This window comes from Phoxinus phoxinus (assembly GCF_949152265.1).
Source record: "Phoxinus phoxinus genome assembly, chromosome: 11".
Taxonomy (NCBI): domain Eukaryota; kingdom Metazoa; phylum Chordata; class Actinopteri; order Cypriniformes; family Leuciscidae; genus Phoxinus; species Phoxinus phoxinus.
Genome location: NC_136886.1, coordinates 16,817,523 through 16,840,692, shown reverse-complemented (window position 1 = coordinate 16,840,692; position 23,170 = coordinate 16,817,523). Strand labels below are relative to the sequence as shown.

Genomic DNA, 23,170 nt, shown 5'->3' with positions numbered 1-23,170 from the left:
TAGTATGTTACAGAGATTTAGTTTGGGCAACAGATTGGTTATCCTTGTATTTTTTTAAAAAAGCGAAACATATTCTATAGTCCACGTTTAGCCCCATACAAGCTTAGTCTTGTAGTCTTGAGAACTGATAGCCTATCATTTTGTCAATTTATCACCAAACTACTTGCTCAGAGCAAATTGTCATGACGAATTTGCTCATGACGAAGAGCAAATTGCTCCTATTGACAGGAAGTGTCTAATTCTAACTGAGCCAAGATTAATCAAAACTTCATTCTCCAAAACTTAATTTAAAATGCATGATGTCTGATGAGCATCTGGGTCAAAGTCAACAATCCCTTGAGGAGAAGTAAAGACAATGTTATCAGTTAGTCTCATCTTGGCTCTTTGGGTGCTTTTGACTTTTTAAAGTGTACTTTGTTTTAATTATACCTCTATCATATGAAGATGCTTGCCAACCTCACACTTTCACACAAACAACTGTCAAAAGATATTTGTTGATAGATGGATAAATGTTGGCAAAACCTGAGCAAAATTACTGAATAACACAGGGTCCATTTGCAGCATCTGTCTTGAGAGTTTGACCGGCAGTTAGATAAGAGGTTATCAGCCTTACTGTTCTGATGCAAATTAGACAACCTTTTTATGTCAGTACATTAGAATACATGCAGTACATTCTACAGTCTTGTAGAAAAAATTAAATGACTAAGTCTAAGCAGTTTTTGCAACCGGCCCTAAACTAAAGGCCACGGTCGTTAAATGAGTGTTGTTATATTTTTGATGTCAATGATTCATGCAAATGCTCATTTACTGATCTCATTTGATGTTTTATTCCAGGCAAAAACTTTATAATGAAGCATAAATGCTTGCCACAGGCATGCCATCCTCACAGGAAACACGCCTGCCAAGATGGCCAAGACCCACTAAACATTGGAAAACAGCTCAGAAGAGGTTGTATATGAAGCATATAAGCATCAGTTAATCCCCCCATCTCACTTTTAATTTTCTCTATTTGTTTGTATATTTCAATTTGAGACAAGACTGGGAGAGGTGATATGTGATTTATAAGAAACCTGATTGTACCGCAGCCACCTGCACTAAAAAAAAAAGAACCTTTTAAACATTTTTCATATACATATTTATATTATTTAAAAATATAAATGTAAAACTATGTATTAATTAAGGACAATACAAATGTAAAAAAATGTTTATGTATAATTATACCAGTTTAAGCCAAAACAGCTCATTTTCATTTGCTGTCCCTGGGAATGTGCATTCAATTAGTAAGCAAATTTAATAAGCATTAAATAAAAATAGTTACAAATAATTAATCTAAAGAAACTAATTCACTGTGGATAAAAGCATCTCCTAAATTAATAAATAAATGTAAATCTGCATCGAAAAACAAAGCAAGCTGGCTTTATGAATAACTGTGGACAACTTGATTCTTTATTTTAGGGTATCATACATTAATATTACACAAGTAAACTTTACTGACATCACATTTACCCCAACCCCCCTCCCTTTATTTCTTTTTTTTGCACAGCAACTTTCAACAGATTCAGCACAACAAATTCATTTGAAACCTTTAGGTTGTGCCACTTAGCTTGCATTAGTTTATTTTAAAACAATCGTTTGTGATCTTCAAACATGCAGCAGAATGACTGGAATGACTTGTTCTACCAATATTGGTAGGTAAAACCATTAATAATTGATCGGGTTGGAGAAAAAGAAAATAAGCAAACATGTAAACATTTACATATTAGGCAATGCTTAATGTGTACATGCATAGGCAATTTATCACATCCCCCCCAATAGCATAGGACAAGCCCAATGAAGGCAGCAATGCCATATTGACATTGAAATCATCTTAAAGCAGAAGATGGCCGAATGAATGCAGATAAGTGAAGAAATTGTGGTAGCAATACTTCATTTTTTACTGCCTTTTATTAATAATGGTTAAACTGTGAATGTTTCATTTTATTTATATATGTGTATTTAAGGGCATGCCATAGTTTAAAAGTACCTCAATATTCCAAGATTTTACAAATCAATGCAGAATTTAAACAAAAGACTAGGGAGGAGGAACTTAGTTGCTAAATATATGGTGTTTGTTTTATTTTATTTTATCAAGAAGTGAGCCATACTTCAAAAATACCCCTCAATGACATTTTTATTTCACAGAGGAATTAAACAAATAAAATCAGATATGTGCAGTTTTAAAGATAAAATGAGAGGAATGTAATTTTTGGCGCTTCATAACGTATCTAAGGTTCATTCTTGTTTTTGCACAAAAATGCAACATTACATTAATCACAGCTTTATTTTAATAATATAACATTTGAATGCCTCAGTTAAATAAGATGGGAAAGTTGATTTCAGACCAAACTTCTTATACAGTTGCTAAGAGGGTTTTAAATTACTCTAGTTATATTATCTTATACATTAAATAATGTGTAATTTGCCTCTATTTTTGTGCCAGAAGAATATTATCTTTAACATGTTACTTTGTGTTTTGACATTAATTTCCTAAAGAGAAATTTAATTGCTGCACAGAAAATATAAAAAAAATCCCCAAATTCATAAAAAAACACAAAAATGAATAACTATGGCCAAATTTCAAACTTTTCCTTGATATAATCCCCTTCTTGCAAACACAGTGTAATCACAGCAGTGATCAAGAACATACAGATTTAAAACAAACACATCTCAACTAAAATTTTAATCCTGCATTTCCCATACAACAAAGAACGCAAATAAGATTGCTAGGATGTGACAGTGAAAGGACAAAGCTTACGCACATTACAGCATCAAACCATGAATACATAACGCAGTCCTGCTGATGGTATACACTGATTTAATGTAGTGAATCTGGTGTTTTGGAGAGGAAAAAAGAAAAAGAAAGAAATAATTATCGATTATCGACATGTCACCAATTGGCAGGGGAGACTGAACATGAACAAATGAGTGCTGTTTGTAAGTCATAATAAAGCCATACTCAATGAGGGAGGTTTTGAACTATGCCAATGATTATTTTAACTTTAACAGAGCAGCCATCAGTCTTTTTCACGAGCTTGTTTTTGCATTCTCGTTTCCTTTTGCTGCTCCTCCACCTTCCAGTCCTCAAAATTGGTGTAAACACGTGATAGCAGAACATGTTCGGTCTTTCTTTTCATTGACAATGATCATCTTTATGATGAAGTAAAAAAAAAAAAAAAAAAATCAAACTTATGAGATGTGTACTCTGGCCCGTCAGTAGAGAGTGGAGAAAGGCAGCAAGAGTTATAGCGTGGGAGGCTTGAGCCCATACTTCTTGGCCACCTCCGTCTGGGCATAAGCAGCATCACAGAGGGAGTAAAGATGGGCCATCTCCATCTCTGACTTGGCCAGGTTGATGGCCTTGTTGAACATGTCTATAGCCTTGTCCAGATTGCCTCTGTGGGAAAAAAAAAATCAAAATATTTTTAAAGGGACTTACAAGAAGGACTGAAAGTGGAATCGAGAATTGTAAAATTCCTCAGGTATCTGAAAAATTTGGTGTCATAACCTTATTTATTACAAGTTTACAAACCTGTAATAAGGCTGCAATAGCCACATCAACTTTTACACAAACGTTTCAATATAATAAAGGACCCACAAATTAGGAATTTTAGAAAAACATACATTTTAGTGACACAATGCAACATTTTGGTCATCACAAACCTTTGGACTTCAATGGTTCCCATAGTTTCATAAGCAAAGTCGCATTTATTGTCAATTTCAATGGCTTTGCTAATGAGTTCAAGCCCCATTTCCAAATCTTGTTTCCATTGAAGCTGCAACAGACTGCAAACAGAAACACAACTGATAAGTATTTTCTTTGTTGAACTATGATTAACATTCTTTAAATACAAAAAAAGGATAAAACTAACCCTTTGTGGACATATGTCGTGGCGTTGTCAGGCTCTAGTTCAATACATTTATCATACATTTCATCAGCCTTACCAAACTGTTGCTGGTCAGTTAGTGCCTATCACAAAAAAAAAGACAAAACATTATAGTTATGAGGTAAACTGATAAAATAAAATGTAATGGTTTTATGCCATCAAGGTGAAAAGTACCTGTGCATACAAAGCATAGCCTTCAGCACACTTTGGAAACCTCCTAATGACATCCTCAAAGCCATCCATGGCTTTCTGAACCTGGGATGGGTTGTTTCCAGTGTATGCCTGTCGGTACTACGAGACAAAAAAAAAGGCAATTAAATTTATACCACTTTTACAGTAAAATTAAGAATTTCTCATATTAGGTTGCTCTGGTTGAAAGTCAACAGCAGTACACAACACCCATAAAGCCATTTATCATTTCATTCAAATGTCACTCAAACAGTGCCAGAGTAGGGATGCGCCGATCCGATATTCAGTATCGGTATCGGCTCCGATACTGACATTTTTGCCGGATCGGGTATCGGTCAGACGAGGCCGATCCACATCCGATATTGTGCGTATACTATTCTGTGCTATTGTTCAGCCCCACAAAAGGCACAAAAACATTATAAAGCACCATAAAGTTGTCGTGCACTATATTATAAGTGTTCTGAAGCCATTATAGAGTATAATGTGAGATATAAATGAATATTTAAGTCATTAAATTCAAGATCACGTACACTTTTTCCCTCCGCTGCGGCTGTCAGTCATTCTCCATTCAGCATCAAACAGCGCGTCGCGTTCGGTACGACAGTCAACACGATGAAAAACTCTCTCCAAGATGATTCAATGTTACTATAATTATACCTGATCTGTAGATATAGGTCTATGGTTTTGCATTAAACAACTTTATCTTGCCGGACTTTATTGCTGTACCTTAACTACTTTCTACCGGGTGTCTGTCTGCTCACAACACTGGAGTCAGAGCACTATAGCAGCTAACTGTTCTTCACGCGCACAGTAACTGACATTTAAAACTGTTAAAAGAAAATAATAAATAAACTATTGCTTAGATAGATACTGTATAATACTCTAAGCATCAATATGTCTTTCCTTCGTGCTTTGAACTCTTCAATGTGGACTCGACGCGCTGCGCGCTGTGACTCATGTTGCTTCAAGCGCATCATTCTGCGCTCGGGATGCGCATAAGCGCTGTGTGCCGCTTTTCATATCAATACAGCGACTGTTCTGTATAGACTGTTCTGTACTATCCATCATGTTGCTGCCTCATTAAACCGCTGTGCTATACATTTAAAACATGTCTCAATTTTATAGTAGGCTATAAAATAATTAATATTTTAGATTTTTGTTATCTTGTTTTTCATGAATGTATTTTACAACAATACAAAGAGCAATGTGTAACGTTTTACCAGATTTAGTGTTACACTTATTCTCATATTTGTTCCCCACTAAATGTTTTTTCATGTTCAGATTTAATACAATTATTGTGCACTTGTGATTTTTCTAGACTAAATTTTACTGCTTAATTATCCACTATTCTAGTTTAATTTCCTATTTGCAGTGCAAATAGCATCCATTAAACATCCTGTGCAAATTTTGCACTTAAATTTTGAATGTCAACAAGTTTAAGCTACTGAACTTTTTATTTTATTTTGCACTTGTTGCTCTGGTGCTGGTTTAATAAATCACTAAACTTGTGAATACATTGTTTGTCATTTTGTTTTACAAGGCTAAAAAAATATTGTTTAAGTTGAGCCTGATATCTTGCAAAGTAATGCATACAGCTTATTAAGTAATTTAGCTCTTTTAACATTTTACCTTTGTATCGGAATCGGTATCGGAAACAAAAAAGGTGGATCGGAGCATCCCTATGCCAGAGCACAGGATTTAATGTGTAAACAGTACCCACTTGTGGTACTTACCAATGCAAAGCACTTCTGGGCCTGGGCGAGTGCAGAGTCTGGTCGAAGTTTTATACACTCATCAAAATCTCCCACAGCCTCCTCCACCTGATCCAGCAGAATCTTCAACTGAGAAGTAAAAAATATTCCCAATTGGTTATCCATACATAAAGTTTGTTGCTGTTAATTGTTGGGGAATGTTGCTAATTGTTGTTCCTAACACAGTTGTAAGGGAATGTTGAGGAAAAAAAATAAAAATAATTTGTACACAAGTACTTAAGTAAATGGACATCAATGAAAGTCCATTTAAGCCTAAGAGAACCCACGTCACACCCCTCATCTCACTTCAATGGTTCCCAGTTGGGGCCAGAATCAAGTTTATAGTTCTAACGCTGGCCACCACTAGAACATTACACTCTAAAACCAATACACACACACAAAATTCTGCATTTCTTCTCTTCTCTAGCTGGTTTCCTAACCTAGTCGTCTAATAAACCTGGTATTGTGTACTACAACGATTGTTGGCTCTTTGAGATGTTTTGTTATTTTTCTGTAAGTAGCTTTAGATAAAAGCATCTGATAAATGCACACATGTAGTATTTAAGGTTCTTAAATTGGTGAAGGCCATCTTAAGAATATTACAAACAAAAAACAAAGCAAAATGCACATTTTGTCAGAAGATTTCCCATCTAATGACTATTTTTGCAAACATTTCTGCTAACTGAAATGAGGGGCACAGCAGGTCATGAACTCAGCAGGGATACGGGTTGCTATTAACACACACCCACTGAGACATGCAGCCAGACAATGACTCCTGATTCTCCAAAAACTGCAAATGAAGATTACAGCTGGAAACCGGCTCAATTGAAAATGGAAATCTCATATATTAATACCATGAACATTCAACATAAGGGCTTGGTTTATAGCACGTCTTTAGGTGAAAATTCCAACATGTATGTGACGTTGTCATACCTGTCCCCTGTGATGGTAGACATCAGCATTACGAGGGTCAATTTCTGCAGCCATGTTGAAATCCTGCGTGGAGTGATGGGCCTGCTGCTGCTGCATGTACATGCTTCCACGTTTAATGAGCGCATTAGCACGCAACTGAAACACATCACAAAGGTGCATTAACACTAATAGGATCAATAAGAGAGGCAAGCAGGGCGAGAGCTGTGGGAACAGAGCAAGGCTGGTGACGCAAGTGATAATGGCACAAGTGTAACTTTTTGATGAAGTTTGTAGTCGTCCGTGGGGGGCTGCCGCTTTACTTTCGTTTTGTAGGATTTATTATGGACATTAAAGTGTATGTCCCTTCCCTGAACACAAATAATACAAATTCCCTTAATGTAAATGTCAACGAAATGTTTTAATCTCTGAACATTTTTTGGGGTTATAAGATATAAACCTACAGATGTTGCAGGATAGGTAGAGACAGGTAAATCTGATTATACATAGTATATTCATTTTAAGTATACATTTAATCTGTAATTTGGTAACTGATAAAAATGGCAGTAAGAGAAGACATCTGAACTCTTGCAGGCATGTGACCAGCTAAAGACAAAAAAGAAGAAAAACCTGGCCCCCCAGGCAATTCATTTAATGAAAAAAATAACATTTTTTTTTTGAAAAAAATCTTGCAAAAATACAAAGTATTGTACTTTAAAAAATAGAATTTAATAATCACGATAACAATATAATATATTATAATACAATATATGTTATAATAAAAGTAATAAAGGAATTGTTATTAGGCTATTATTATTACTAATAAAGTTAATAATAATTATTATTATTTTATTTTACAGAACAACAGTAAAATTACAATACTAACATTTATAGTTAGTACATTTACAGTCTTAATTTCTTTGCTTTCAAATGTTGGTCTTATTTTTAGCGTAAAACTGCAGGGACACCTTATTGAATAGAAATATAATAGATTTCTAAACAATTCTCATAACGAGCGTTGCATTCCTAAATGCAAATTATAAGCGGCTCAAACACGCAAAACTTTCAGAGTAACATTTGTGAACTGGAAAACAGTGATGTTACAGTACTTTGAAGCATGCAGTGCATCAGACTATATATTTACATAACTACATCACAACCGTTGTGATATGATGATCGGGCAACTGGCAAATAACAGTTTCAATGCCAACTTTAACTCGTATTTGGGCTTTGAACCCTGGCTAACTATGCTAATAGTGTCCAGCAGATGGCGCCGCAAGTTCATGCAGCGCTGTTAGAAACATTAGACCTGAACTCCCACGGGACTACCATGGGACCCAACGTAACAGTGCCCAGTGCGGGCGCGGGCGTTAAGGTACTCGTGTGTGTGTGTGTGTGTGTGTGTGTGTGTGTGTGTGGGTTGCGGGAGAATAAAACGATTTGCGGGACTCAAGCAAAATAGAAATATCTATAAATAAAAAATCTAAACTAATAAATTGTTAGCAAATAGCAACAAGAACAACTAAAACAAAATAGAAACGATTTAGAGGCCAGAGTTTCCATTTATAACATATTTGCAGCATTGAACAATGTAGACAATCACAGGCATGCGTGTTGATTTCTTGACTTTTTGTTCAGTACTGAATTCTGCATGCTGGCAAAACCTTTGATTATAACAAACAAAGTGTAGATATTATGAAAGATTCATTGTGCAGTCAGCTTCATTGATAATAACAGAGATTTGTGAGATCGCAATGAACTGAGATTGTAGCTTTTTAGGATTTATTAAAAGAGCGCACTTTGAGCGCATTCTGTCATGCCAAACTAAGCACGCAGTAGCCAGCTTGCTTTTATGTTAAATTATTAACAGTGGTTTGTGTTAATGCTTTAATAAAAAAAATGCTTCCGCTCAATTTTCATTTTCCTTCAGAACTACGTCTGGGATTGTGGTGTATTCTTGGGTTTTCTCCAGTCAATTTTTTACCGGTCCAATCAGCGAACAGAGGGAGTGGCTGAGAACGATGACGTTGTGCGCTAGTTTGAGACGTCATACGTCACGACCAAACGTTAGCGATTGGTTATAGCAGATCCAGAGTGGCTCTGGGCAGATCCAAGAGTTTTAAACTTCAACAGAAGATCCGCCTTCAAGGAAGTTAACGCTTGTCAATGGAAAAAGGCCAGACTCTCTGTACAAATGAAATGTCCAGTCTAGGTTGTGGCAACATGTAGGCTAACTTGAAAGTATTTCATGGAGGTACAGAAAAAAATCTATACTATTTAGCGGGCGATTGCGGAACAAAACATGAATGAAAAAAAAAAATCACATCCTTGCTATAATCTGTTACCTTGACACTGGCATTCTCCATGTTAATGACACGGTCAAGGTCAGGCTGTGCAGCTGTAGCGTTGCCAATCAGCAGATAGAAGGTGGCTCTCAGCAGAAGAGCTTCAGCTGTGTACCTGCCTCCAGACTCAATCTCCTTTGTGCACTCACTGATGATCTTATCGTAGTTCTCCTCCTCCATATACTGCTTAGCCTTTAGGTAGCCTGAGCTGAGGAAACATTTCTTTTTTACTTTAGGAAATTACATTAGCAGTACAGCATTTATTTATTTATTATAGAAATAGAAAGTTTATACTGAGTAAAGTGACTTAATAATATAACAATAAGACACTCTAAACATTTAGGATTTAAAAGCAACAAAAGGAAACCGTTAACAAAAGCACAAACAGTGAATGTACAAATCTCAGTGTATTTGCAAAATATAATACCCTCAGCTCTCACCTTCCTGTGACCTCTGAAGCCTCACCCTCTTTGTCTTTATCCTCATCCTTCTTTTCGCCTTTCTGTAGGGGCTGTGAAATGATGTCATCAGTAAAGGAGCTGAAGTAGGACTTGATAAACTGAGGAGATGGCATTAGAGGCTCCCGGTTCTGAGAAAAGCAAACATGACAGAGCAAAAAATACATAAAAATAAGGTAGATTCTATAAATATGTAATACAGTTTACATTTAAGTCTGAGATCTGTCCATTTCCATCACATTCCCACCTTGTATTTATCTTTGGCCTTTTCTTTTCCCAGCTGTTTCAGCACCTTGTCTGCAAGTAGCATACTCTGCTGGTTCTGGAAAACCTCCAGAATACATACTGCGGTCACATCTACAAAAAGTAGAAACATATTTGTGACTGAAACACATGTTATGCCAGAGAATAGAATGTGGTCAATGACTACATTTACATGTGCACCAATAATGTGATTATTTCCAAAAAAATCAGAGTAAGGTCTTAATCGCAGTAAGATGTTTACATGACATGAGCAGACCTCTTCACTGCAATTTTTATTATTCGCAAAGAAGTATGGTTATACCACACTCATATAGGCATACAGTATGCATGTTACCGGCCACATAATTTAATGTGAATGTGGTTACTACGATTACAGACTTAATCGCATTAGTTTGATTGAAGTATTGCGTTTACATGAGGTAAAGTTTAATCACAATATTGCCAAACTCCCATTATAATCGGATCATGAAAGTAAATGCACTCAAGGAAGTTCTTTTTGAATTAAAACAATTGATGGTAATTAATGACAACTTGATTTAATGGCCAATATCCGTGATTGTGAGAACAGGTTGTTTAGAAACATAAGGTGCTTAAAATCAACCGAAAAATATATAAGGTTGAAACGCGTCATATTTGACTTTAAAATCTCCCACCCAAAGCAAAAATTCTCGTAAAATTCCAAACAAATACAACAGAAATAATTAAAAAATCAAACCAGAAATAACGCTAACCTTCTAGGCATTCCCTCTTCTTATCCAGTTTTTCCAGTGCTTTGGCACGCCTGAAAAGGGCTTTTACATAGCAAGGATTCATCTCGACTGCCTGAGAGCAATCCTGTATCACTTCTGTCCATTTCATCTGAAATTTCATCAGCAAATAGCAATCGTTCAGACATGTAACACTTCGTGATGATGCTATAAATGATGATCTGACAGACAAACCTGTTGCTCGTAGGCTGCAGCTCTATTCTGGTAGAAGGTGGACAGATCTGTTTTCTGTTCTTTGGGACATAGGCTGATGGCTTCTGTGTAGCACTTGATGGCATGCTCGTATTTGCCAGCCTTGAAGTATTTGTTGCCTTTATTCTTGGCAGATTGTGCTCTGTCAAGGGGACTCTGGATGGGCAGACAATAATTTTAAATAAAACTAAGATTAAGACTGCATGATGAATAGAATGATAAGAACAAAGCTGCATGCTATATCGTAGTGTAATATGATCAGCTCTATTGGTAGTGAAATACTTTGTGAAAAAGCTAAATCCAGAACTGAAATTAAGAGCACTTTTCAATTGACATAGTAACTTCCGACACAAATGTATACCACTGTCATTAGAAAAAGTGAAAATTGTAAATGCTGGTTAAACAAAAAGATGCAATTCATTTTTCAGAAGGCATGCTACATACAAGAAGTTCTCAAATCTGACATGATGACATCAGCAAACAGACCAACATATAAAAATTCACTTAATTGTGTTTGCCAAGTTCTGTGCCATAAGCTCAATCACGGTTAAAGACTCCACTGAGATTAGCAGGTATTGCAACAGTCAGCTTTACATGTGTGCATCTAAAGCATGTCTTTTCCTAATCTACAGATGAAAGCACCAACTCTTTTTTTCCCATGATGATATTCCTGTAGTTCCTAATATAAGCCTAAATGAAAATGAAACCTTACAACCATTTCACTTTCTCAAAGATCAACTTGTCTACATATAACCCTCCAAAAATTGCATAAAAATCCAAATCTCTGCAGAAGACTCCTCCCCCTGTCTAGCCCTGGACAAATCCCCCACTCCACGTCTGTCTGTCTCTAATCCCCAGATCTTACAAACAGAGAGGTGAGCTTCCTATTGAGAATGAAGTCTTACTTATATCATAAATAGTACAAAATTAGTATATGCATTCCCAGATTGCAAAGTATATGTTGATTGGAAGGAACTACGTGTTTCCAGAATAGTATGTGCTGTGGGTTCAATATTTTTTATGTAAAGATTAATTATTATATTTTAATAGCTCAACGTTTACAAAGTTTTCACAAATTCCTAAACATTCTAACATCAAAGCGTTCAGCCAAAACGTCCTTAAGCTATAGAAAAATCAACTGACATATTGAAAGAGCCCTGCATATATTAATCTGAGGCTATAATAAATAGAGGTCTCTGAATTTCATGTATAATGTATTATGATACCAAGTTAATGTTGCTACATTTGTAGGGATGAGGGCTGGAAGCTGGAGACACATGCTCTACTTATTTGATTTTGTTTGTCAGGGCAAGCCTGTAATAGATTAAATGGGTCCTATTATGTTTTTTCAACTTTGGTTAGTGTGTAATGTTGCAGTTCGAGCTAAAAAAAAGGATCTGCACAAGGTTACAAAGTTCAAAGTCCACTCCAAACTAAGGGAGATATTCTCTTTTCTACAGAAAAGACTTTAAGAACTACAACAAATGGCTTGTTGGGATTACAACGCGCTTCTACCTACATCATCAGAAAAAGAACCATTCCAGACCCGGAAGTAACTTTTCAAACTTTGATTAAAGATAACTTCGGCAAACCATTTTTTTCCGTGTATTAACTTGCACGGATTAATTGTTCACCACAAGACTAGTAATATCCGCTAACAAAGTAAATAGGGTCAATTTTGATTTCATACCGACTTTAAGGTTTTCACAAACATTAGCAAAAAGGGGTGTGGCATTTACAGAATGGTGCCAATCACAACACACAGGGCCATCTAACCAATCAGAGCACATTTCGCATTTCTGAAGGAGGGGCTTTATCGAGACAGGAACTAAACAGAGCATTCGAGACAGACTGGGAAGAGAGGTGCTGCAATAATGTAAAATATGAGAAAAATAATGCGATTTTTGAACAACCAAGCAAGAAAACCTATCCTAGTACACCCCTAAAATAAAATCAAGACTTCGTAAAATGGCATAATAGTAGCAGCTGCTGTATGTAGTATTATATAACTCTTATCATGCACATAAATATAACATATGTTCCATAGCTGTAATTTAAGCAAATTCCACTGGCCTAGTCATATTCAATATTGCTAAATGCATACATTTCTGTGTGTTATGCATGCACGTGTCAGGGTAACCCAGGGTTCCCACACTTTTGACTAATGACTTTACATGACCTTTCCAGTCATTCGAGATTACTGGATAAGAATTTTTAATCACACTGATATGCAGTGTGATTAAAAACTAGTTTTCAAAAAATAATCAAGTCAAACGGCCTCACTCACAAATCAAACATTATTATGTTTTTTCTTCTTGCGAACAGAGATCGACTCCAGAGCTCGACCCTGACTATGACTGTACGAATACTAGCTATACCTTATAATCTTGCACAGGTCCATGTTCGACAACATTTTTTACGTTTTAAAAGTTGTTTAACTAGAGGCGACGCTGTCAGCACGAAGTGCGATAAGAGCAACAGATAAAATACTAATAGTTAACAAGGAAACTGTCACATGTGGCTTTGCCTCAGTCTGACCATCTCCCCGCCCTCACATACAGCACACACCACCATAATTTAATATAAAACCGCGATCTTAGGCGTATGATATCAATATATTTGTCATCAGGGTAATCAAACCAAGGGCATTTGACTACCATAGCAGACAGACTGAACAGATTTTGATCACAGATGTTGTTTAGGAGATCACGTTTGGAAGCTAAGTTAGCTGGCTATTGCACATTCGCTAAGACGGGCTAGTTTGTCAAGCGGTGTCCTTGACTGGGAGAGCAGTAATGTTAGGGTGTCAAGAAAAAATATACGGGCCAAATGACAGGTCCAGATATATACATGTTGTCTATTAAGAGAAAAAGAACAGTTAGGCTTTATAATTGGGGACATTACCATGTTCTCCAGCTCTGGGTTAGTCGCTTCGTGCTGGCCCTGGACAGGGCTAGCGCTTCCTTCGGGAGTTTTCCTCTCTCCATTCTTTTTCCCTAGCTTTCCTTTGCTGCGACTTCGGTTCCACAGGTAAACAGCGCCGACGCCTAGGACGATCGGTGTCCCTACTAGGAGTGCCAGCTGCCAGCGGGGGAGCCCACTCCCGGACTGAGGCTCTACGGGCTTCGACGCAGCCATCATCCACGCAGCAGCACTCAGCTAACGCGCAAACTCACACACTCACTTGCGTGCGTGCGCAACAACGAGCCACCTCCTTTACAGAAGCAGGTGGTATCATGGGATACTGGAGGACTGCACAGATTGTTATCCACAATGATATTCTTAAAAAAACAAATATTATATTCTGTATTTCCTGTCAAGTTGACATAGATAACTGATCTTCTTCTTTTTTTCTTGTGTGTTTTCAAATATTTTTATCTTATTGGTTGGAGACAAATATTAATTCATTGCCCACTTTTGCTAAGAAACATAGGCTATTATGTTTGAAATCCTGTTGAATGATTAAACAAAAAACTTTAATTATTTTTTTATTATTAATGTAGCCTAATGTTGATTCTGTGCAAATTTTTCATTCATAAATGCAAATGTATGAAGATGACACCTTTTCTATATTCAAAAGAGACTTTATTTGTAATTAATTTCCATCATTGGAATGTTTGTAATTAAAAAGGCCCAGAAATGTGTTGGAATAATAAGAGCTTTCTTTCTTAAAAAATATTTTCTTCAAATAGGCCTATGTAATTTTCATTATAATACTTATTTGTCTGTGTTTATCAATGCAATTATATATATATATATATATTATTTTTTTTGTTCTTTATTTATTTATTTAGTTAGTTCAATTAGACACGTACAATAAAAAAAATACAAGACAAATACAAGTCATTGTAATTCAGAGTGCATAAACAAAGAATAACAACAACAAAATATAGAATGAACATACTAATAATAACTAATGATAAAAAAATATTGGAATAAAAAGTGCTAGGCCTAGCCTATATAATATTAGGGCAGTTACATGAATTTGAAAATCTTTAAAAAATATATAATTGTTTTTATACGCTTTTTGTTTTGTAATCTCATGTTTGAAAGAGTTTCAAAGTATATTGTGAGATCGGTGTTATAAAAGGTAATATATAATAGCCAACAAACCTGGCAAAGACAGAGCTATTTGTAGTCCCGGCCAACCCAAAACATCATCACAACTTCACCATTCAGCTGGCTTGTCATCCATAACTCCATCAAGGTCAGCCAGGAACCTTGGAGTTGTAATTGATGATCAATTGAACTTCACAGACCACATTGCTAGTACTAGCACAACATCAGCAGGATCAGGTCCTTCCTATCAGAGCATGCTACACAACTCCTTGTCCAGGCACTTGTTCTATCCAGACTGGACTATTAATGCTCTCCTGGCAGGTCTTCCAGCTTGCTCTGTCAAACCTCTGCAACTGATCCAGAGTGCTGCAGCTAGAGTGGTCTTCAACGAGCCAAAGAGAGCACACGTCACTCCTCTCCTCACGAAATTGCACTGGTTTCCTACAGAACAACCACTGGCACTGCTCCCCCCTACCTAAACACATTACTTTAGACTTATGTGCCATCCAGAAAATTGCGCTCTACAAGCGAACGTCGTCTTGTGGTGCCATCTCAAAGAGGCACGAAATCTCTCTCTCGGACCTTTACCATGACGGTTCCCTGCTGATGATCTGCCTAACTCAACCAGAGCTGCTGAGTCCGTAGCCATTTTCAAGAAACGGCTAAAGACGCATCTTTTTCGGCAGCACTTGATCCACACTTTCTCTTCTATATCTATAAAAAATAAATATAATAAAAAAAACGTTTTGCATGCTGCGTTAGATTGAACTGAGAAAGGTCATAGCACTTAGCCTACATGTTGTTGTCCTGTTAGTTTGACTGCTTATTGACTAAGTCGCTTTGGATAAAAGCGTCTGCTAAATGAATAAATGTAGGCTAAATGTAAGGGTTTCTTTTGAGTAGCCTATTCCTATTTGGGAATTCAAATCCCTAAAAAAAACTAATTCTAAAAATGGGATTAAAAACTCTTTAAAAAAAATAAAAATCAACGAAGTAGCTATATTCAATATAGTCCCATATTTTTTATTTGAAAAACTTGGGGGATAACATTTTTGTTGCAATGTCCCTATATAACTGGTAAACTTCCTATTGCTTTGGCCAATTATCACAAACAAGCATTACTGTTCATGGTCACTTTTGTACAAACACAATTTAGGTGTTTTATATCAACAATGGTAATTAATAAAAAGAAGTCATTGTACGTAAGTTTTTAATCCAATACATTTTTTTAATTTGGTTTAAAAGAGTATAATTAATAACATTTAATCCACCATCAGATAGGCTAATTTATTAACAAGGACACTTTTCTTAATTTATGAGGTTTGTTTCTCCAGATGAAATTAAAGAGTATTTTATCCATTTGAGAGAATATATCCTTTGGGGGCACTAAGTGAAGAGAAAAATACTCTTCTGCCTTAATTATCAGATCAAACACTAAAGAGAATATCTTGGGGGCTAGATTCAAAAGATCTCAAGCTTTTTAAGACTGAAATTGAGTCAGAACAAATTAAAACATTTCCAGGTTTACATTTCTCTTACCCGCTGCAATGGCAAGAGTATTGCCATCATTTCAGTACAGACTCCTAAATGATTTGAAGTTTGCTTTATTCCACTGATCCTGTTACATCTGCCAGCTGCGAGTGCCCTTTAACACCAGCAGAGGGCACTCTTACCACTGACACAACACACATAACGGACTTAGTTTACCATCACCTCATGCCTGTTTCTCTCCGGTACCGGGTTTCTGTGCAACGTCATCACAGAGATGCGCGCGCAACTAGGCGGCAGAAATTTCAGATTTCTAGCAGAAACAGATGACACGGAGCTGTTGTGCTGTAAACTACACTAACCGCCAAAAAGATGGATTTAAAAAGTAAGAAATCAATACTTTTATTCATCAAGGATTAATTAAATTGATCAAAAGTTACAGTAAAGATTTATGTTTCAAAAGATTCTATTTCAAATAAAAGCTGTTCTTTTGAACTTTCTATTCATAAAAGAATCCTGAAAAAAATCTGTTTTATCAAATCAGCATATTAGAATGATTTCTGAAGGATCATGTGACACTGAAGACTGGATTAATGATGCTGAAAATTGTTATGGTTAAATCCTGGTAAGCATGAGGACAAGGTCATTCTCCATTCTTAGTGTTTTATTCAGCTTCCACAAGCAAGCCAACGTGGACAGGCATTACATTGATTGCTAGCAGGTGTGTCCCCTCTCATTCTTACTCACACCTTTTATAAGACATGAATATGGACTCCAGCACCACCTCCTGACCAGTACATAAACACAACATTCCCCTGTTACTTAACTGTAAATCTCACCCAAGAATACATAATTTGTGCAATTCAATACAATAGTTACATCTAATTAACTTAATTTAACAATACATGGTATTCTGCAACAGTACCCATTCAACTGTAATGAATTTCTCAATTAGCTCAAGGTAACCAATGTCTTTTAGTTCTACGTTTCACTCGTGATGAAGACCTTTCTGGAACAGATGGAGGGGCAATTGCAATAGGTACGTTCACAAGTTCACTTTTAGGTAACACAGTAGATGAGGAAACTGACTTGAGAGGCAAGGACACAAGTTCACCATCAATGACATTCTCCAAAGGTGCACCAGCTGAAGAGAGACGAGACGCATGCCAAGTTTTTCCATCCGATAACTGGTAAGCATGAACCAAGTTGACGTGTAATTTTCAAAGGCTTTGAAAATCTAGGATGTCCTTTAGGAACATGAACTGGAATCTTTATACGCACCCAGTCTCCAGATTTGAACTCTGGAATACAAGCTCTGCGTCTGAGGATGTTTTCATCTTCTTTTGAGACAATGACACTTTCTGACTCACGGCAGTATCTTTACAGATGATAGGGAAAGGAAGAACATTGAGACGAGTATGCATTTTCAACCACAGAGTAACTCAGAAGGAGACTGTCCAGTAACAGAATGTGGAGTAGCACGGTAAGTTTGAAGAAACTCTGTTACTGTTGCTTTCCATGGTTTCCCAGAAAGAATAGCAGATTGAATAGAACCCTTCAATACTCTATGGAATCTCTCGATAGCTCCATTTGCAGCTGGATGATAGACTGACATATGTATGTGTTGAATGTCTCCATCTTTCAGAAAAGCAGAAAACTTCAATGACTTGAATTGACATCCATTATCAGATACAATGTAATGACGATTTCCAAATCTGCTGAAAACTGATGTCAAGAAGTTGATCACATCTCTACTTGTGATTGAAGAACTGAATGCTATTTCTGGCCACTTACTATGATAGTCAATCAATGTCATGATGTACCGACAATCCCAGGTAGCAGTTTCAAATGGGCCAACAATGTCAACAGCCACCTTTTCCCATGGGATGGATGGAAAAGGTACAGGTTGTAAAGGTGCAGCAGGGACAGTTGTAGTCTTATCAGAAGACAAACAAACTTCACAATTCTTAATCTTTTCCTTGACCAAGCAGTCAATACCAGGCCACCAGTACAGTTCACGAATGCGCTGTTTCGTGCGCACTATTCCTTGATGACCTTCGTGAGCCAAATTCACTAAGACGCGTCGCAATGAAACAGGAACAACAAGACGTGACCCTCTAAAAACATAGTCCGTTTGCACAGCAAGTTCATCACGTACTTGAAAATATGGACGTAGAACAGCATCCACAGCAGCTGACGAAGAAGGCCATCCACGACTAATCAGAGAACGTAATGCAGCCATTTCTGAGCATGATGCCGAGACAGAAGCAAATTCAGTTGGAGACACAGCAGACATTTCAGAAGACAAAAATGCAACAAACTCAGGTTCAGTATCTGAAAGATCCTCATCAGAAGCTGGCAAGGGTAGGCGAGACAGATAATCAGCAACCTGGTTTTGAGAGCCAGGATAGTAGTTCACCTCATAGTTAAAACACAAAAGTCGCTCTGCCCAACGCGCTATCCTCATTCCAGTGCGATCTGTGCCTTTAGAGGAGAGGAGCACTGTCAAGGCCTGATGATCCGTACGTAGAAGAAATTTCCGACCCCAGAGGCAAGTTCTCCATTTTTCAACAGCCCAGACACATGCTAAGGCTTCCTTTTCAATCGTTGAATATTTGCATTCAGCTGTTGACAATGTTCTCGAAGCAAATGCAACAATACGTTCAGTGTTGTTTTCATGAATTTGAGAGAGTACAGCACCGAGCCCATAATTTGATGCATCCGTTGATACGACAGTGGCTAAGTTAGGGTCAAACAATGCTAAAGCAGGGCTTTGAAGTAACAACTCTTTTACAGCACTGAAACTCTTCTGAGCTTCATCTGACCAGCTGAACGCAGTACCTTGTCTGATGCATGCACGCAATGGTTCTACTACTGTGGCAAAATTTGGTATGAATTTATTGTACCATGACAACAATCCAAGAAGGGAACGGAGCTGGTGTGCATCATTAGGAACAGGAGCATGAAGCATTGCACTGAGATGACCTTCATCTGGGTAAATACCCTGTGCAGATACAGTATGACCAAGGAAGCGCAAACTGCTTTTATTAAAGTGACATTTAGCTTTATTCAACTGTAAGCCTGCATCTTGTATGCGCTGAAGAACCACTTTGAGCATGTGGTCATGTTCACTTTTCGTGCGTCCCCAGACAATAACATCATCAAGATAATTGGCTACGTTCGGCAATCCTTGAAGTACAGTTGCTAGCATTTTCTGAAATGTAGAGGGAGCTGAAGCTAGGCCAAAAGGTACCCGACAAAATCTGAATAAACCTTCATGGGTGATAAATGAAGTCAGATCACGACTTTCTTTGTGTAACAAAAGCTGTAAGTAAGCATTTTCCAAATCAATTGTAGGGGAAACTGTTGCTCCACGCAGCATAGACAACAATTCATCAATATGGGGCAACGGATAACTGTCTGCAATAACAGCTTTGTTTGGTTCTCGCAGGTCTACACACAGGCGAATGCCACCCGACGACTTCTGAACAACGACTATTGGAGAAATCCACGGCGATGCATCCACTCGTTCAATGACACCCAAGCCAAGAAGGCGTTGAAGTTCATCACTGACAGCATTTCTAACAGACAATGGCAGCCGTCTGAGTTTCTGACGTACAGGTTTCACATCTGGAGAATTTTTTACCTTATGCACAAAGTCTTTTGCACATCCCAGTTTAGCAACAGGCACAGAAGTAGACAGGCGCATTACGGGGATTGGTGAAGAAGCCGGTCCTGGAAGTATGGAAGAACCCTCAAACTTGAGATGCAGTCCATTAATCAAATCCATTCCAAGAAGAGCAGAGCCACATTCAACAATAAAAATTGACGTATTGCAGTTAAGATCATCCTTGTTAACAGTAACAGGTAGACAGCCAAGCACTGGTATTGGATCACGTGAATAAGTCACTAATTTAACAGAAGGAGGCAGCAAGGCATCTTGTTTAAAGTGTTTTTCATACACAGCTTTTGGCAGAATGGAAACGGAAGATCCAGAATCTACAATCAACTCCACAGGTACAGAGGCAGACTTAGTCATGATAGTAGCTGTAGGAAGGCCAACCAGTTGGAGTGGAAAAGGGAAATGACGTGCTGTACAAAAAGGTCGATGCAAAATCCAAAAATGGTGGTTTATTGTAAGGTGCTAAAATATTTACAGTGCATGAGAAGACAAAAATAAATAAAAACTGTACAAAAAAGAAAAGAAAACAGCAACAATGTGCTAATTTTGGCTAAACCAATTGGCCCAAGATCGCAACACTGCACAGTATGAGCTTCCTCTGAGTCCACAATCAGAACTGGTATCCTTTCAGACAGCAAGCCTATTTATAGGCTGAAGCCCCACCTATAGGGCATACCAACTACAGGTACAAACTAAAACATTTGTAACAGTCAAATTAAATAATCTAAACACCCAACACAACACTTAAACCTTCCAAACAGCTAAAACAACAACCATTAACAGAGAAAGAGTTTAACAACAAATTAATTGACAAAAACAACGGTTTCTAAATCCCCCCCTCTGACATCACACCAAAATGGCATCTTCCACAGGAAGTGATGTGGCGGTTGCTTTAAAAGACAGTTTAACCTGGATTATGGGTTTGGTTGTACAGAGTGTGAACCGGGAAGTTTAACTGCAATAAGGTTTGTGGGAAATATGTGGAAAAATAAAGGTAATTATCATATGAATTATTGTGTTTTCTGGCATTCTGTTATTATAGACAAATAATGACAAACTTTAAGAAAAACTATAAAGAGTTGAACTATAACAAAACACAGCAGTAACAAACCTTAGACTGAACTGAACAAAACAAAAACTCCATAACACCTTCCTGATGTGTACACAGATGTTGATATTGCCGGCAATGCACAGTATCAGTGAAATGGATGTATGTAAGTCCAAGTTTATAAAGTCACCAGGTTAACCTGTGACATTTCTCCCCCCTTCCTCAGACACCTGAGGTGTCCTAGAGAGGTAATCTGCTGTACAATTTTGGGACCCAGCTTTGTACAAGATCTCAAAGTCAAATGGTTGGATGGCTAAAAACCATCTGGTGATCCGGGCATTTGTATCTCTCATACGGCCCAACCAGGCCAATGCTCTGTGATCAGTCTCAAGTGTGAATTTGCGTCCCACCAGATAGTATCTTAAAGCATCTAACGCCCATTTAATTGCCAGACACTCCTTCTCAACTGTAGAATACCTGGATTCACGGGGAAGGAGCTTTCTACTGATGTAGGCAATCGGTTGAAGCTGCCCTTGACCTTCCTAAGGCAGTACAGCCCCAATGCCATGTTCAGAAGCATCGGTCTGTACAGTGAAGGTCTTTTCAAAGTCGGGACTCTGTAAAACAGGCTCGGTGCATAAGGAGTCCTTTAGGTCCTGGAAAGCCCTCTCACAGTCCTGAGTCCAGTTAACTTTATTTGGCCTGTCTTTTTTAGTTAAATCAGTTAGGGTAAAGGCTCGTTCAGAGAAGTTGGGGATAAAACGCCTGTACCACCCTATAAGTCCAAGGAAAGAACGGACCTGTTTCTTGGTTACTGGCCGTTCTGCATTCTTGATGGCCTCCACTTTCCCCACCTGTGGACGTATTACTCCATGACCCAGCACATACCCTAGGTATTGCATCTCAGTCCTGGCTAGGGTGCATTTGTCTGGGCGGATGGTTAGACCAGCATTCTTAATTCTCAGTAGCACGTCCTTCAGATGAACCATATGCTCCTGCCAAGTTTGACTATAGATGATTATGTCATCTAAGTATGCAGCAGCAAACTTCTCAGTCCCCCGAAGGATGTGGTCCATCATCCTTTGGAAAGTAGCTGGAGCTCCATGAAGTCCAAATGGAAGCACACGAAACTGAAAATGTCCAAAGGGTGTTTTAAATGCAGTGACCTCCTTGCTCTCCAAACTTAGTGGAACCTGCCAATATCCCTTGCAGAGGTCAAGTGTGGTGAGATATTTTGCTCTTCCAAGACTCTCCACTACCTCATCCACTCTTGGCATGGGATATGGGTCAAATTTACTCACATTATTGAGCTTGCGGAAATCCAGACAGAATCTGAGACTGCCATCCTTCTTAGGCACTAGGACAATGGGATTGCTCCATTCGCTGGTTGAAGGTTCTATCACACCAAGGCTCTGCATGGTCTCCAACTCCTCCTTCATAACTGGCAGAAGTCTTTCTGGGACCCGGTATACTGGCTGACGAATGGGTTTGGTATCTTTGAGAGTGATGTGATGGTGGATAACACTTGTTCTGCCAGGTATCTCCATAAAGAGTTGGGCTGGGATGCATTGTAGAAGTTCTTGCCTTTGACTATCTTTTAAGTGCTCAAAATTCAGCTGACTGTTCCCCTGACGACCAGGCAGGTATTGTTCCTCTATTTCCTCCTCTCCCTCCACTGATCTCACGAACAAAGCAGCTGCAGTTCCCGTTTCTTCCTCAGACACAGGTTCTGGTTGTGTGGAACGAGCATACCACTTCTTTAACATGTTAACATGGAAGATTTGCAAGGGCTGGGTCCTGGATGGGATCTCTATTTCATATGTCACAGAACCCACTTTCCGCTTTATTTGGTAAGGGCCCTGCCACTTAGCCAGCAGTTTATGCTCACTCGTCGGTAACAACAACAAAACCTTTTCACCTGGCTCCAATGTACGGGATCTGGCTGTTCGGTCGTACCACTCTTTTTGTCGTTTTTGAGACTGCAGCAGATTTTCTCGTGCAAGGGTTGTTGTCTTCTGCAGATGCTCTCTCATCTTTAGCACATAGGAGAGAATATTTTTCTTGTCTGGCTTATCAGTGGCCTCCCAACTCTCCC

The 23,170-nt window shown here is 38.0% G+C and overlaps 1 protein-coding gene across 2 annotated transcripts; it reads right to left on the bottom strand.

Annotated features, from left to right (window-relative positions):
• Positions 1–1,590: 1,590 nt before the first annotated feature.
• tomm70a (translocase of outer mitochondrial membrane 70 homolog A) lies at positions 1,591–15,322 on the bottom strand. 2 transcript variants are annotated; one of them, XM_079627458.1, is made up of 13 exons: positions 14,912–15,322; positions 13,703–14,050; positions 10,781–10,954; positions 10,571–10,697; positions 9,823–9,932; positions 9,558–9,706; positions 9,118–9,325; positions 6,797–6,931; positions 5,846–5,953; positions 4,098–4,214; positions 3,909–4,006; positions 3,700–3,822; positions 1,591–3,433 (listed from the first exon to the last, which is right to left on the bottom strand). In XM_079627458.1, the coding sequence occupies exons 2-13, from the start codon at positions 13,937–13,939 to the stop codon at positions 3,280–3,282; spliced, it is 1,740 nt and encodes a 579-aa protein (XP_079483584.1). In that variant the 5' UTR covers positions 13,940–14,050; positions 14,912–15,322; the 3' UTR covers positions 1,591–3,279. The 2 variants fall into 2 exon arrangements, with proteins under 2 accessions (XP_079483584.1, XP_079483585.1); XM_079627459.1 differs by lacking the exon at positions 14,912–15,322 and having other exon boundaries at positions 13,703–14,070.
• Between the last annotated feature and the right edge of the window lie 7,848 nt (positions 15,323–23,170).

Coding starts and splice junctions, on each gene's coding strand:
- tomm70a (XM_079627458.1), bottom strand. CDS start 13,939: ATGATGGCTGCGTCGAAGCCCGTAGAGCCTCAGTCCGGGAGTGGGCTC. Junction 9,326..9,557: donor GCTTCAGAGGTCACAGGAAG/GTGAGAGCTGAG, acceptor ATGTTTCCTCAG/CTCAGGCTACCTAAAGGCTA. Junction 4,215..5,845: donor CCCAGAAGTGCTTTGCATTG/GTAAGTACCACA, acceptor TTTGTCTCGTAG/TACCGACAGGCATACACTGG.